The 16,415-nt window shown below is 42.4% G+C and overlaps 5 protein-coding genes across 6 annotated transcripts in view; 2 read left to right on the top strand and 3 right to left on the bottom strand.

Annotated features, from left to right (window-relative positions):
* Positions 1 to 13,599, bottom strand: part of LOC118406407 (zinc finger and SCAN domain-containing protein 20-like) — a 121,941-nt gene extending 108,342 nt beyond the window's left edge. Inside the window, exons 1-2 of one of the 2 annotated variants that reach the window (XR_004830033.1) lie at positions 13,419 to 13,599; positions 12,785 to 12,977 (exon numbers count right to left, since the gene is read on the bottom strand). The gene's annotated coding sequence lies outside the window, so the exon portion shown is untranslated. Of the gene's footprint in view, positions 1 to 12,784; positions 12,978 to 13,418 lie in introns of those variants that run through there. The other variant, XM_035806449.1, reaches the window with a different exon arrangement.
* On the top strand, positions 265 to 6,447 carry LOC118407071. The gene is made up of 2 exons (XM_035807489.1): positions 265 to 485; positions 3,676 to 6,447. Exon 2 carries the CDS (start codon positions 4,585 to 4,587, stop codon positions 6,445 to 6,447), a length of 1,863 nt encoding a protein of 620 aa, XP_035663382.1. The 5' UTR covers positions 265 to 485; positions 3,676 to 4,584.
* Positions 3,878 to 4,342, top strand: LOC118407072 (leucine-rich repeat-containing protein 3-like). The gene has a single exon (XM_035807490.1). The coding sequence runs from the start codon at positions 3,878 to 3,880 to the stop codon at positions 4,340 to 4,342; it is 465 nt and encodes a 154-aa protein (XP_035663383.1).
* LOC118406406 (zinc finger protein 764-like) lies at positions 8,028 to 10,543 on the bottom strand. The gene is made up of 2 exons (XM_035806447.1): positions 10,473 to 10,543; positions 8,028 to 10,144 (listed from the first exon to the last, which is right to left on the bottom strand). The coding sequence occupies exon 2, from the start codon at positions 10,127 to 10,129 to the stop codon at positions 8,933 to 8,935; it is 1,197 nt and encodes a 398-aa protein (XP_035662340.1). The 5' UTR covers positions 10,130 to 10,144; positions 10,473 to 10,543; the 3' UTR covers positions 8,028 to 8,932.
* Positions 13,600 to 14,445: 846 nt separating the features above from the next.
* LOC118406402 (zinc finger protein 39-like) overlaps positions 14,446 to 16,415 on the bottom strand; it is an 18,230-nt gene continuing 16,260 nt past the window's right edge. The window contains exon 2 of the mRNA XM_035806443.1: positions 14,446 to 16,200. Coding sequence (XP_035662336.1) covers positions 14,748 to 16,199 — 1,452 coding nt within the window. The 5' untranslated portion in view covers position 16,200 and the 3' untranslated portion in view covers positions 14,446 to 14,747. The remainder of the gene's footprint in view (positions 16,201 to 16,415) is intronic.

The following is a 16,415-nucleotide window of genomic DNA, read 5'->3' as shown; positions in this document are numbered from 1 at the left end:
AACTTTTAAACATATATTGTTCTGTATACCGTACTCTGTCTGTTCAATCATTTCTTCAGCCTACATGTCTACTTTGATTTCACAATGGGAGAAATGTTTTTGCCACCTGTTTTTTTTTTTAATTGTATCCGCACGCTCACATCAGTTTTGAAGTGCCCAGGGGATGCTATCCATATAATCAAACCAGTGCAGCCTAACACAAGTGACAGGTCAAAACAGCCCAACATGTATACTATAGACTGTCACCGATTCGCTCGTCAAAAAGTGGAAGAACCAGTCTGGCAACGACCCATGTTGCGTGGGACCTTAACACGTTCTGACTAACACAAACCACTTTCGCGCCAAACGTGTGTCTTATACAAACAAAATCATTTATTTTCTCACCATATACCTTTTTGCAAGCCACGTTGGGCGCATCGGATTCAGGGGACCTACTAGAAAGGCCACCTTGCGTTTTCGAGGGAAAAGTTACGAGAATTGAGAAGGTAAGAGTGTTGTTATTGTGTCTGTCTATTATCCGTTCATTTGACGCTTCATCGGACAGACATGTTGACAGATATACTTATCCGCTTGGGAGTATCCGCTAAAACTGCAGAATTAAGGGGATTTTTCCATATCCATGGGTTATGAGGCATTCCTATATCGTCATATATCAAAAAGATATACTTAAAATATGAATCAATGTCTTAAAACAAGAGTTGTAAACGAAATATAACAGCATCTGACAGTAGGCGTTCCCACAAAGTTATCGTAATCTAAATACACATGTACTAAAACATGCCAACAATACCAAACTAATAACTAGTAAATTTTAAACGTTACAAGAGATATCTTAGCCGCTAGTTGAAAAGAAACCGGTATTTGTAGGTTTAAACACTTAACACCTCTCTGTTGTTACAAATACATGATTAGTGTAATTCGATAGGAATGCTGACTATTTTGTGAACAGAACGCAGTGAACTTTTTGGTCTAAAGGTCATACACAAGAATTTCTGAACTCTTGGGGTGGGGAGGTCGCAACATTTTGTGACAAGTATGTCCTACCGTTTTTTAACACCTTTTTCATTTGTTCTTGGTTATACACTAGTAATGTGTGCTTATGTCATCTTGGACTGATCTGCTTCATACCTTTAATGAGTAGCCTAGCTTAAAAGTAGTCATGAATTCCCGACAAATTTTCTGGCGTTCCATGGTTTATGAGTTGTGACCCATCGAAAATTTCAAATAGATTTTGAAAGTAAATTCATAATCGTTGGTTCCTTGCTAACGAAAGATGGCAGCGGTCAGCATTGCAACTAAGATTCGGAGAATGTTTTCATGATTTTGTGGAATAATTTTATGCTACATGTATTTGATAGCATCATCGCCGTGTGATTATGTGACAATATACGTCTGTGGTCTCTCATAGTTCTATTAAGCGTCTTTTTCTCACTACAGGCGTAGTACATATTTGCTAGTTGTGGCTATCGAGAAAAAAAAATACCTGTTCTCTATGTTGGTCTATATCATATGATACCTGGAATATAAACTAAATTTACGCATTCGGCACTGGCTACATATCCGTAAACAAAGAGATTTTGTAAACAAAGATTTTGCTTCTTTCAAACATTGATATGCGCAGAGGCTGGTAAAACTAAGACAACAGTCATTAGAGTGTAACACTGGCATCATTACATGCATTTATTTTACGAGGGGTCTTCTGTCGCCTTCTCAGCCACTAATTATGCTGAATACATGTCAACCATTAGTGGGGTTCAATCTATACCTGTTTAGGTTGATTTTCAAATGTCGAAACCAAACCAACGGCATGTTTGTAACTTAATTGCAAACATTACTTAATAATCAATACAGTCCAAACTTCCCGAAAAGACCACCCAGAAGACCTATAACATTCTGTTCTATGTGGATAGGTGGTCACTACGTCTAAACAGTGTTCGCATTGTTTGTTTCAATGGGAAAATTATCTATCTGAAGAAACGCCAAAAAGGAGCCACATTGGCGGGGTGTTCTTGATCATTAAAGTCAAAACTGCCCAAGAAGACCACTTAGAGAGGCGATAAGATCTTGCCTATATGTGATCACTAAATTATTAGGCAGGGTTCTTAATGCTTGAGTCAATGGGAAAAAGTATCTGAGTGACTAGCAAAAAGTGACCACTTTGACCAGGTGTACAAGAATGTATGCAGAGGTGGTCACCTGTAATTGTATATATAAGTACGCCATAAGGACTCCACAGGGGGTGTCTGGAACAGCCTTCTCATGAGTGAGAGGGAAAAATTATATGGGCAATAATTACCAACGAGGCTGGCCTTAAGGTGATACATGTTTTAGATTGCTCATGTGACTGTGATGTGGAAACGATGAGAAAACAAAAGCATAAGTGCTGAAGTGAATGATGCGATACATATAGCAGTTATTGGATTGTCATTTAGCTAAAAAGGACCCGTGTGTGTGTGTTTGTGTGTGCTTCTGTGTGTTCGTGTGTGTGTGTGCGATTGTGTGTGTGTGCAATTGTGTGTGTGTGCTTGTGGTGTGTGTGTGCGTTTGCGACTGTGTGTGCATGTGTGGGGGTACATCTAACGTGTGTGCGCGATTGTGTGTGTGTGTGTGTGTTGTCTGTACGATTGTGTGTGTGTGTGTATGTCTGTGTGTGTGTGTGTGTGTGTTGTCTATGCGATGTGTGTGTATGTCTGTATGTATGTGTGTGTGTGTGTGTTTATGTGTATGCGCATGTGTTTCTTTTTTCTGTCTGTGTGCGTGTGCGCGTGTGTGTTGCGTTTTCTTTGCAGAACTCGTGAAATACCTTAACTTTTTGTTATTTCAATAAGGCCACCTTTTGCACTACAAATAAACACGTCAGATCCCTGTCTTCCCATTCTCACGACCCCAGTGACTCCCACCCACGTCGTTCCCCCAGCTGCCGGCGTTATGACAGTCAAGTCCGTGTTTATAGATACATTGTTGCCGTTACTGTTCGGTGAACAATGTTTCTAACCCCTCCCAGATATGTGAAGATGTTTGTTTTGTGACTCACTCGCGTAGTCTGCTCTTGTACCCAACCTTTGAATGTAGCAACATAACAGTTTAGAGTAGCCTTGTACCTTAAGTTGTTATCATTCGGATGCGCCACTTTTCTCTGCTACAAGGCCTCGCTAATTTCATATAATTTTATTACTATATCTCATATTACTCTTACATAGACTTGAATTAACCATTTCATATCTGTTAATTATAAGTGGATTTACTGAGTTGATTTCTACGTTGATTTAAACCAATTGTTTCTTCTTTTTGTACCAATATCTATATTTTTTTTGTTAGCTTATTATGGTTATTTCTGTATGGTGACATTGAAATGATGGCCTTGACAAGGAACGTACACCTGTTCCACCATATACCGGCCACTGTTGTGGAAAGCATTATGAATAAATAAATGACGACTATTACATCGTTGTAAAGGGTAATAAATAACCTTTGTAATGATGCGTAAAACAATACAATTGGTAAAGTAAGAAATAATAAACCAATTCTATTATTCCAGACTGACTGTATTTCTTAGACTTGACTTAACGAGAAAAGGGAAAACATAGAATACGTAACTTAAAGATGCTTTATGTAAATTTACGTGGTCTTTAAGTCAGGTATCTTAAACATTTCTTCCATGTTTTGTTTTTACAGCCTCAGGCAAACGACCTAATAACAACAACCAAGTGCCCCGGGACTGTAACAGTGCAAGTGCGTCTCCTGTCTGAAGCAAGAAGAAGTGCAGATTCGCCTAGCTGTCCATGTACATGGGAGCGGCCCTTTACACCAGCCAAATTTATCCTGTTAACTGCGACCTTCTGTGCCTCTTTCTAAAGACAAAAAGATGACATCCGCTATGCACAAACTACTGTTGGGATCGTTCATCGCGGCAATCATTGTAAATGTGGCTCATGCGCAGCCCGCGTGTGACGGCAACCGGCAGAGTTTCGCGTGCTCCTGTTCCGACTCTTCCGACGGACTGTCCGTGTCCTGTGAATACAGGGGCTTCAAGGAGATTCCCGAAGGAATACCCGATGACGTCGTCTCCTTGAACCTCATGCACAACAAGATAGAGGAGCTGAAGACAGGCCAACTTGAGCGTTTCAGTAAACTGAAGAGTCTTGTTTTAAAACACAACGGACTCCACACCATCGACGAAAAGGCATTTTCGGGACTGAACGAACTTGAGGTGTTAGATCTCTCGTACAACAAGCTGACGTCAGTTCCCTGCGACGAATTTCAGTGGACATCCAACTTAAAGACTCTTCATATGACGGAGAATCTGGTGACGTCACTTTCCGGACAGTGTTTCAGTCGTTGAAACAGATAGAAGAGATTGATCTATCCAGCACATCGATCAGCTCAGTTGAAGAGATTCCGTTTGACCAGCTAAAAAATCTTAAGCTTTTGGACCTATCGGGAAACAGCCTGGAGACGATTCCGGCAGGTTTTTGCCCTGAGAAGGGACAAACGGTGAACCTCCACTGGAATCCGTGGCTGTGTGACTGTGCACTGAAACCGCTGCGGGATTGCGAAAGTCTCAGTACCGAGATCAAATGCGCCATGCCGTACCATATCCGAGGATGGAACATCGGGGACCTGGAAAACGCCGACCAGTGGATGACTTGCGGGCTCCCGAAGGCGGTGTCATCGAAGGTCATGTACATAGAGGAAGGAGATGCGGTGAATCTGGCCTGTGACCCGAAAGTGAATCCGTACGGTGACGTGGTGTGGTGGCTAGTGGAGGATGAGACGTGGCAAGCCCGCGGCGAGCTGACCATCTACGTCAAGAACGACCACGCGGGGACTTACGTCTGTGCCGACTCCAAGGACAAGACAAAATGGGCCTTTCAGGAGATAAGAGTCATCCCCCCTGAAATATCACCTACACCTCCGGTTATCCCGCAGTGGAGTACCGCAGGAAGGGGCAGTACTAAAGGCAAGACGACACCATTGAAGACAACCCCATCTGAACACGGTAGCAGTTCTGCGTCTCCGGAAGAAGCTGTGCAGAGCACGCCGAAGTCGGAGTCGTCTTCAAGTGGCGGTGGGGACACTTTATCAGGAAACGGAGCAAATGGCAACATCCTTAGTTCTTCAGCCCCTTCTACGACGGAGTCAGCAAAAAAATATACAGCATCAGGGGCTGAGACCTCTCCAAAAGGCGTCTTGCCGTCAACGACCCAAGGATCGGGAGATGCGGCATTGGCAGCGACCGAGAACGCCGGTGAGAACAATAATGCCGTTCCGTTAGTGCCAGGTTCAGGGTCAAAAACAACGCCAATGACGTCAACTTCATCAGGCGGTGGAGGGGTCTTGGACGGTTCGGGGTCAAAAACAACACCAATGACGTCAACTTCATCAGGTGGTGATGGAGGCGTCTTGGACGGTTCAGGCTCAAAAATAACACCGATGACGTCCGAGTCATCTGCTGGTGCTGGCGCTTTAGGTGGGCCCTTGTCCGGTTCAGGTGGCCAGACGCCGTCGTCGCTACCGCCACAGAGCGGTGAAAATGGTGTTTCGGAGAAGTCAAGGCACAGAGGGGACTCGCCGTATCCGGGTGGTTCCAATTACGACAAAGATCGGACGACACAGAAAGCCGTTTCGGTTAGTGGAGGTGCTTTACTAGGGGCGGGGGTGCTTCCGGACGGTTCCGTCGTCAGGGTACCGGTTGACAAAGACGACAAGCCGAGCGGCGGACAAGTGACAAAAACGGGCGCCGCAAGAAGAAGCGACTTGAGCGGCCTGTGGGTTATAATCGCGGTAGCTGCTATCGTAGCAACATACATACTCATTGGCTTGCTCTGCTGCATCGTGTACAAGTGTAGAAAACGAAGAGGCAATCGTACCAAGAAGGTACCTGTAGTTATGATCGAGGAAAGCCCCGAAAAACACGAAAGTATCGAACTCGTCGAGAAAAGTCCCTTGTCTACACTTCCTGACAACGCTAAAAATGAGCATCGTGGCACCAGTATCCGTACAGACAGCGTTGAACTGTCTGATGATGGCGGTAATCCTACAAAGTGGACTGCTCCAGGCGTTCCCCTCGCTCTTCCAGACCAAAATGAAGACACGGGGCAGATTCTTGACCGGCACAGCAGGGACCCGTCCGATCGCACATCAGGACCTCCCAGGAGTGACAAAAAATTGACACAAGAGACGGCTATTTTAGACGACAACAGTACTGACAGCGACGACGACGATGATGACATTCCCGAAAACGTCGTCAACCCCGACAAGTGGATGAATCCGCACCAGCTTCAGGCCATCCCCGACCAGAAAACCGACAATCGCGATTCCATTCCTGACTCCGGGCACTCTAGAAATGGTTCGGAGAGCTTTTGGAGTAACCCACTCACATCGCTTGACAGGAAAAAGATGGCAGAAGATGGCAGAAGACCCTTTTCAAGGCATGGACAAAGATGACAACAGTAAAACACCATCAAAACCCCCAGAAAAACCGGACCTGCTGGACTTGCCGCTCTTTCGATCCCCGAAAGGATCATCAAATGAGGGGAGCCCAGCATCATCACCGATGGAAAATCCCTGGAAACGACTGTCTGCGTTGGACCCCATAACGCCTTACGACTCGTTGACTTCCTCACCGACCTCGTCGGTGAGAAATGGCCCAACAACTGCTTCCAAGGAGCCACCATTCAATAGCTCGGACTCTCCGCCACCGAAGATTCAGGACATACTTTCCGACCACCTGCAGCGGAGAAAACCAGAGGATGAACCTAAGGAAGGGAACTTTCCGCCGTCCGATGGAAATGTTCCACAGTCCCCAACGAAGGTACCTTCTATCCCAGTAACAAACATAGACAAACCACCTGCTACGATTAAGGATAAATCAACAGATCATTTACCACGGCTACCACGGCAGAAGCCATCAGAAGAAGAAGCTAGAAAAGGGAACATTCCGACATTCCCTAAAAGCAGTGAAAGGCAGCAACCTCAACCCCTCCCTCGGCGAACTCCAAATGTTCCCGTAGATAACGATGACAAGGGCAGCTTACAACAAAAACCAGCCAATCCAGCTTCGCACAAACCCGACAATGAGCCACCAAGTACAAAACCCAAGGAAAATCTCAGGCCGACGACATCACCTTCTAGTGATCAGCCAACAAAAACGCGACCATTGTCCCTCCCACTGTCGCTTTCAGACGGCCTTAAAAAACTGTCAATCTTTACGCCTGAGGAAAGCGCACCAGTCGACCCACCTGTCGAAGGACCACCAAAGCCACCACTTGCAAGGAAATCTCACAAATCTGGGTACGCTAGTCTGTCACGGTCGCGGGACTTCATCATACCGCCTTTCGATAACTGACGAACTACAATAGACTAGACATATTCCACACTGTTCTGCACTATTTGTTTGTTTGTCCGATCCCCTTTCATGTTACATTGTACCTGTAATTAGCCCACGGGCAATAATTTGCAATGAACTATAACTACAATACGATATAAGGAGGACCAGAACGCTCTTTGCATGTAACGTACTGACAAGTTCCGGACTCGACCAGACCAACCAAAACAAACCAACAAAGGAGTGATCGTACGTATACGCGTGAGCAGGAAAATGATAGAAAATAGTTAATGGCTACTAAATCAGCTGCTAAAGATATTTCTGGTGTTAAAAGCAAATACAACCTACGTGAAAAAAGCTAGTAGTACTTAACAGTATTTCTAGGAACTGTGTGTAACAAATTCCAGGTAGAGACAAACATAAGTACTTGATATGTAGATTTCTGTTAGTTTTTCAAATGCCATAGGTGTTAATAATCACCAGATACAAATGTAAAAAGGCAACTGTTAAACATGTACTGTATCACTCTTTCGCCTAGGTGTACGTAGTTGGGGTCTATGAACTATGTCCTCAATGTTAAGCTTTAATACGTGTATCTACATTTTGCATTTTAAAAAAATATGACCCTAGATGAGGAAGAATGTAAAGGAAAATGGAGTTGTTTCATTTTCGCCTTTTTAAAAGAAAAGCAACAGACGTATCAACTGACGGTGTCTTTATTTTAAATCTTGTCTCATATGTTTGAGCACTCAAGGATCCTCCCTTGTGACTGGACCATACCTACGACTTAAGATGGTTCTTACTGCCATCTGTGTTGAGACAAGTAAATTGCCAAAGGGGTATAAAATATCAGCACTGGAAAATCATTTTGGGGAGAAGGTGGACCCAACCTAAAATAAGTACACCAAAATGTTTTTGTGTGCACCACATAAAACAAATTAGAATATCAGAAAAACCTAATTACTACGTGCTTCATCTTGGTCAGAGCCAAGAAAACTAGTAGATAGAAATACTTCACGAATTTTTTTTGGACAAAAAAATGACAAAAAAATAGGCATAAAAGTGTCAATGGAATATAATTGGAAAACTCCAATAATGATCCAATTTCTGTTGTATCTATGATGCTATCATGGCATATGTTTATAAAGAAATGGCGTACTTTTGGAGCATTGAAAATTACAATTAATCCAAATGGTTCAAATTCCTAAACAAGTACTAGGACAGACATTTTATTATCTTTCTAACATTTAGATGGTACATTATACTACATACACATGTAATTTGATATCGTTACATACAAAACCTATGAATAGTTGGCAAATAACGTTAATAGTCTGGATTGTTTGGGAAGAAAACGACACTGACATTAAAAACTTGCTGACTAGAGTATTATCTATATTGTTGTGCTGAATTTTAGATACATACACATACTCAAACTTTGTTCCACATAAAATCATTGGCATTGTACTAAAAAAATATATTTCTCAGTAACAAAGTATGTTCTGAATCATAGGGACTTGTATAACTGTTTGTCCTTCAAGAGTTTCAGCAATTAATGTTTACAGCATTTCATTTCTGGCTGGTAGCTGACAGTACATTGTACTTTCATTGATGTTTCCGTCTCACATGCCTGGCGAGACTGCTACTATCATTTGTCTGGAAGCCACACACTTGGCAAACGTAGGGTTTCTCTCCAGTGTGCTGTCTTCTGTGTCTTACCAGAGCCTGCTTGTAAGCTGTGCTGTAGTCACATTCCTCACACTTGTGAGTTTTCACTCCAGTGTGGTGTTTCATGTGCCGTTTCATATCTTGCTTTCGGTACGTCCTGTAGTCACATAATCCACAGGTGAACGGTTCTGCATCCGCGTTGTTCAAGTCCATGTGCCTTTTCATATGAGCGGCTATTCCAGCTTTAAATGCCGCCTTGTAGTCGCAGATGCCGCACTGGAATGGTTTCTCACCGCTGTGTGTTCTCATGTGTTCGACAAGTCGGAAATTGGAGTACGCCCTGTAACCGCATTCGTCACACATGAAAGGCCTTTGTCCGGTGTGCCGTTGCATGTGCTTAGAGAGATTGTCAGGGTACAATGTTTTGAATCCGCACACATCACACAAGTAGGATCTGGAATCGATTTGCGAGCTATTGCTGGGAAGAAAGGACGCCATGTTGTCATAATCCTTGTCTGGAATCACTTGACAAGGAGGCAAGGGTGTTTCCTCAATTTTCACTTCTTCAAGTTGTTCAAGTCTGCTTCTGTCGTAGGTATTACGTTCCGGATGATCAGGGATAGACGGCTGAGAAATGTGCCTGGCTTGATCATCCTCGGACATACGGCATTCCCACTTCCCTACATCAGTGTGGTCTGGAGTTGGCTGACAAGAAGAAAGAGGTGTTTCCTCACAGGCTCCACCATCTTCTGCAGACTTGTCTCTGCAAGAAGTACTCATTGAGTTATATGTATCTTCACGTAACACCTGCCTAATGGAGGTAGGTGTTTCAGAGGTTGAAGAACAAGTGTACGGAGTTGGAACATTGTTGTCCATGGCTTCTGTCTCCTGTTCATGTTCCGGGATGGTTCTTTTGTCTTCAGGACTGACTTCTAACTTTTCCCACTGACGGTATTCCTCCAACATTACATCCCTTAGGATACTGACCAGCCTGTCCTTGATGCTGTTCTCTTTGTCCAGATTTTGAATCCTTCTGTTGAGTTCAAACATCAGTTCCTCCATGTTCAGTCTGGGGAGGACTGCTATGGTCACCTCGTGTGAGAGGCCACAGATGAACTCCTGTTGTCTGGTCATGCTGTAGGACGTCAACTTTATATTAAATATAAAACAATTAACTTTATATGATACACTATCGTATAATAATATATATGATCATACTTAGGCACGGGAGAAAAAAAAATGATAATAAGTTGCCGAAGTGAAAAACAATAATATTCTATAGCCGATGCTTTCCGTGCAAAATCGCACACGAATTCGACGTTTTGAGGCCTAGAAAAATGATATTTTCTCAAGGCCGCGAGGGCCGCCCCCCTCCCCATGGCCACATGAAGCATCAGCCGCCGTCAATAGATAGAGGTACTATTGCAAAGAATGCCACAATCTAAAGTCTATTTTCGTTTGATAAGAGCCACCCTACCTGTTCGATGACCACACCGTACGAAGGAAGGTGAGTAGAAATGTTTTGTCTACGTTTGGAGCCGTCCGGAACAAATATGTCTGACTCAGAAAATAGAAAACTCGAATGCAGGTCAAAGGTCATGTGGGGCAGGGCCACTGATTACCTAACTAAATACATACTGTATGTTCGCCCGAGGACAGACCACAGTGAAATAGTTTTGATATAGAAATAAAGGTTAGAGCTATTTCAAAAAAAATGACAAAGCACAGATAACAGGTTCCCATTGTGACATTCAATCTCAATGTCTTAGTGGACTGATCTTCATACTTAGAAAGAATCTTGAGCTCTAATTATGTCTGAGAAAAATGGATATACAGTTTGGAGGCGTCTGTTTGTCTGTTTGTGTGTGTGTCTCTGCTTGCAGATTCTGTTGCCATATTCTATTATCTGAATGTCTAACCTTCTTCAATGCAAGTGTAGCTTACATCATAATACATGTAACTAATATATTGACACAGACGCACGAAACATAAATGCCACCGTTCAGTTTTATTGCTGTTGGTAGATAAAGAGACACACTAATACAAAGGATGTAATATTACATAAAATTTATACGTACAATAAAACATGCTATAAGTCAAATATTTACATTGTTGTGCTTTTACATATCTCAAAACATATACACAGTGATACAGAAACTCTATACTAAATGCATGTAGAAACAAACTTTTTTGTCATGAACAAAGTTTTGTGGGTAATTGTATAATCAGTTTTTCATGAATATATATAACGTAAGCTCACATTTATTTGCGAGGTAAGCTAAATCCATTGTATCTATATATAGCTAAAAATAGTATTATGGAATATCAAATCATTAGACGGTGGTTTCAAATTGCATTTTTTTCTCATGATATTGCAGTCGGAAGCCGCAGTCCATCAACTTGATATCCCTAAGCAGCCTAGATTTAAATAGAACAGATATAGGTTACCCCGCAAATAAAGGTGAACTAGCTTTAGTTAGTTAGTGTACAAAATGATCTCAATGATTTATTTCTGATTGGTAACTGACTTCATTGGTGCTTCTTTCTCACATGCCTAAGAAGAGTGGCCTTTAGACTTGCCTTGTAGTCACACTCATTACAACTGTAGGGTCTCTCACCGGTGTGACATCTCATGTGTCTTATAAGACTGTCCTTATCAACTGTCCTGTAGTCACATTCCTCACATTTGTAGGGTTTCACACCAGCATGGTACTTCATATGTCTCTCAAAGTGATACTTTCGGAGGGTCTGATAGTCACAAAGTTCACAGCTGTAAGGTTCCCGGCTGCCATGTTTTTTCATATGCTCAACGAGAGAACCTTTCAATGAGGCCTGATAATGACATTGGTTGCACTTAAATGGTTTCTCGCCAGTGTGTGTCCTCATATGATAGACAAGTCTGGACTTATATGATGCCCTGTAACCACATTCACCACATATGAAAGATTTTCCTCGCATGTGACGTTGTCTATGCTTAGAGAACTTGTGTGCGTACGATGTTGTAAACCCACACGAGTTGCACACGTAGCGTTTACAAACAATTCCCAAGTTCTTATTAGAGAGAGGAGACACCCTGTTCTCAGAATCGTGGTCCTGAGTCGCGATCGGTTCACAAGAAACTGTTTCCTCAAAATTCACTTTTAGACTTTGTTTATTTCTACTGTTAACCAACCCAGTCATGCAATCTCTATCCTGATCCAGAGAAATTTGTCCGATTTGATCATCCTCGGATTCATGGCTATCCATCTTTACATGTACATCATCATAGTCTGGAGTCCATTCAGAAGACATAGGCTTCTCTATGCGAGAATCACCCATTGGATTAATTGTATCTAGTTCCTGCATACTGAAAGTGGGAGTGTCAACGTTGAGCTCGTCATGACAAGCTTTACCTGCTTCATCCTCACTCATCATAGCAGCCTCTTCTTCTTTAATGCCACAGTCTACTGCGGTACTCATTTGTACCATGGAACTATCAGATGAAGGAAGTGTACTTGTCAGCTGTGCCTGAACTGCATTTAGCACAAGCTCCTTGTTATGTGTGAGTACTTCATTGCTGGTATTGTTGTTTTCCTTGGTGCTCTCAATGTCTAGTCCAGAACTTTGTAGTGAGGCATCAGGAGTTGTAGTCTCTGTTAGCAATGTTTCTGCATTCGCCTTTGGAATAGTCTTTTGCATAATGATTGCCTGTTTTCTTCCAAGCATGCTTTCTTCTGTCTTCCTTTCCAACTGACCATACTCCTCCAACATCACGTCCTGTTCTTTTTCAGACACTTCTGAATTCCTTTCCATCTGACGGTATTCCTCCAACATCACGTCCCTAAGGATACTGACCAGCCTGTCCTTGATGCTGCTCTCTTTGTCCAGGTTTTGAATCCTTCTGTTGAGTTCAAACATCAGCTCCTCCATGTTCAGTCTGGGGAGGACTGCTATGGTCACCTCGCGCGAGAGGCCACAGATGAACTCCTGTTGTCTGGACATGCTGAAGAACGTCATTGACAAAAGAAATACGCATATATGAAATAAACGTTATAGTAAATACATTGTCGAAAGTATGGACAGTTCTATTCTTGTGCTTGAAGTGCTAGAGCTGGTGCTTCCTATTCAAAATTGTACGTATCCTTGGTTGGTTAACAATTAATTTAATGATGATAGTTATTGCAAATTCTTGGGAAAAACAAATAGTTAAGAATATATGTACTCTAGTCTAAAAGTTACTTGTTGGGTTCGACGGTGTAATGCTTCTACCGAAAGCAAAAGGTTATTCCGGCGACAGAAAGCTTCGTAGTGCCCTGAAAAGAACCTCGTAAGGGGTAACGGGACGCCCCCCTCCCCACTACCTAAAAGAACTAACGTTAAGTAACGTTATATCAAGGAGAATGCCGCATTTTGAACAATGTTCGCTTGATAAGGTCCGTCCTACCTGCTTGATAACCATACCCAATGGGGAAGTTGGGTAGAAATAGTTCTTCATTTACTAGATGCCCGAAGAAGTCTGACGTCCCGGAATAATTTCGAACAAAAGTATGCAGTCGCTGACCCAGAAAACTTGTTGACCCGAACTCAGGCCAGAGGTCATTAGGGGTCAGGGGTACTGATTACCCAACTCATTACACGATATAAGTATCAACTTATCAAAGCACACCACAGTGACAGTGTTGTGATGGGAAGATTTAAGGTTAACAAAAAATCCAAAAGATGCAAGGGTATTCCATCTGCATATTCTATTCTAATGTTTAACCATTAGGTGGATCGGAAGTCCAGTTTTGTTTTTCTTCTATCTTTAGTCTAAGGAGCTGTCACTTCCGACTGGCCGGCCAAACCCCCAGAAGATACGAGAAAAAATTATTGTCCTGTTGATTCATGCATATGTGCTGACATAAGCCAGCTATTATAAGATTGAGAACTGCCTAAAACGGCTAAAAGCTCTTTGGATTAAAAAGCTCAGTGGACAGTAAGAGATTAAAGCTTATTTCTGATAAAGGCCAAAACAAACAAATCTAATGGATGGCATCCTCTGTATGCACAAAAATGTAATACGAGAGGGAAAAATGTTTATAAAATATTTTCCAAAGAAGACACCATAAACGTTATAACAATAATTGAAGTGATATAACACGGAATCACAGCCAGCAATCTTTTTTTTTTAATTTCTCTCTCTATAATGTATATTCTTCATGAGTTGGACAAAGCCACACTAATATGGTAAACTGATATCATTTACCATGGTGATAACTACAATCATAGCTACATGTACCAAGGTAGTGTCACTTCTACAAGTACAATCAAGGCACAACATATTTTCCTGTTCAACATAGATACCTTCTAGTCATATTGAGCATCATATTGAAAAATTCTTATTTCTTGTCAAAAAGCAGGCAAACATTATTGCGCAGTGCGCTGATATCCAAAAGATTTACCTGTTGTGGCCTAATATATCAACACATGACTACAGAAGCTTTGCCAAAGTTCAGCTTTATTGCAGTAGGCACTTGTTGAAACATGCAGTTTGTAATACTAATATCAACAAAATTCAATACAAGAATACTTCCCATCTACAGTAAATGGTTGTTTACATTGTTGTACTTTTACTTTCCTGTAGCTGTTGTAAATACATACGAAAACAAAATCATTACAGGTCAACTCAAAATTCATGTTATACAAACTTTCTCGAGCTCAGGAACAAAGTATTACGGGCAATTGTATACTTAGTTTTCCATTAATCACTGATGCACGAAATGATCGCGACGTTTTATTTACATTGGTGCCTGGTTTTCATATGCCAGACAAGGCTGCCCCTTTGACTTGCCTTGTAGTCACAAACTTGACAACTGTAGGGTCTCTCACCGGTGTGACGCCTCCTGTGTTTTGTAAGATCGCTCTTATCAACAGCGCTGTACTCACATTGCTCGCATTTGTAGGGTCTCACACCAGCGTGGTACTTCATATGTCTCTTAATGTGTGACCAGTTGTAGGTCTTGTACTCACAAATGTCACAGCAGTAAGGTTCCTCGTCACTGTGTTTTTTCATATGCTTGACAAGCGAACTTTTAAGTGACGCCTGATAATGACATTGGTTGCACTTGAACAGTTTCTCGCCAGTGTGTGTCCTCATGTGTTCGACAAGTCTGGTCTTATTTGATGCCCTATAACCACATTCACCACACATGAAAGGCTTTTCTTCTGCTTTGTAACATTGCCTATTAGGCTTGGAGATATTGTGTGCATTCGATGTATTAAATCCACGGATGTCACGCACGTGCCCTTTGCAATTAATTCCAGAGTTCTTATCAGAAAGAAGAGACACCCTGTTCTTACAAGCCCGGTCTGGTGTCAGTTTACAAGAAGTGGAAGGAGTCTCTTCAATATTCACTTTTGGACTGTCTTCATGCTCACCGTTAATCAAAGCAGTATCTCTGTCATCAGTATAACATTCATTCTGATTCCAGTTGGATGGTAGAGAAATGTAATCATCCTCGGGCTCATGGCATTCCGTCTTTATACATGTATGTCTTTCAGTGTGGTCTGACGTCGGTTCACATAAGGCGGAGGCAACGGCTGTTTCCTGACAGGGTTTATCATCTTCCACAGGCTTCTCTGTGTAAGTATTACTTGTTGAGTTAACTGCATCAAGGACTTGTGTGCTAAAAGTAAGAGTGTCCATGTTAAGCTCATCATGATAGCCTCTACCTGCACCATCCTCAGTTGCCATAGCATCATCTTCTCTTTTAATGCACTCTACTGTGGTATTCATCTGTGTCAGGGTGGTATTAGATGGAGGGATCGTAGCTGTCAGCTGTGCCTGAACTGCATTTAGCGCGAGCTCCCTTGTATGCGTGAACACTTCATTGCTGGTATCGTTGTTTTCCTTGCTGTTCACAAGGTCTAGACCAGAACTTTGCTGTGAGGCGTCAGGAGTTGATGTCATTTCTGCATATGCCATTGAAATATCCCTTTGAATGATTATTGTCTCCTGTTCTTTTCCAGGCATACTTATTTCCGCCTTCCTTTCTAACTGACGGTATTCCTCCAACATCACGTCCCTAAGGATACTGACCAGTCTGTCCTTGATGCTGTCCTCTTGGTCCAGGTTTCCAATCCTTCTGTTGAGTTCAAACATCAGCTCCTCCATGTTCAGTCTGGGGAGGACTGCTATGGTCACCTTGTGCGAGAGGCCACAGATGAATTCTTGTTGTCTGGTCATGCTAAAGGACACGAAGGACAAAAGAAATACATTGTATGAAATGAACGTTAAAGTCAAGACTGGGAAGCAAAAATTTTCGATGATTGTATTCTTCAAAATTCTCCCAAACCAACCCTCACATGTACAGTCAGCTGACCACAGAGTAAAGGAGCGGTTGATGAGGAGTGGTTCCAGAGAGTACGGACTCCTACAAACCCAAGTAGTCTAGAGTCTACT

This window comes from Branchiostoma floridae, chromosome 19, assembly GCF_000003815.2.
Source record: "Branchiostoma floridae strain S238N-H82 chromosome 19, Bfl_VNyyK, whole genome shotgun sequence".
Classification (NCBI taxonomy): Eukaryota; Metazoa; Chordata; class Leptocardii; order Amphioxiformes; family Branchiostomatidae; genus Branchiostoma; species Branchiostoma floridae.
The sequence above is the reverse complement of the archived record's forward strand: the minus strand, read 5'-3'. Positions and strand labels throughout refer to the sequence as shown.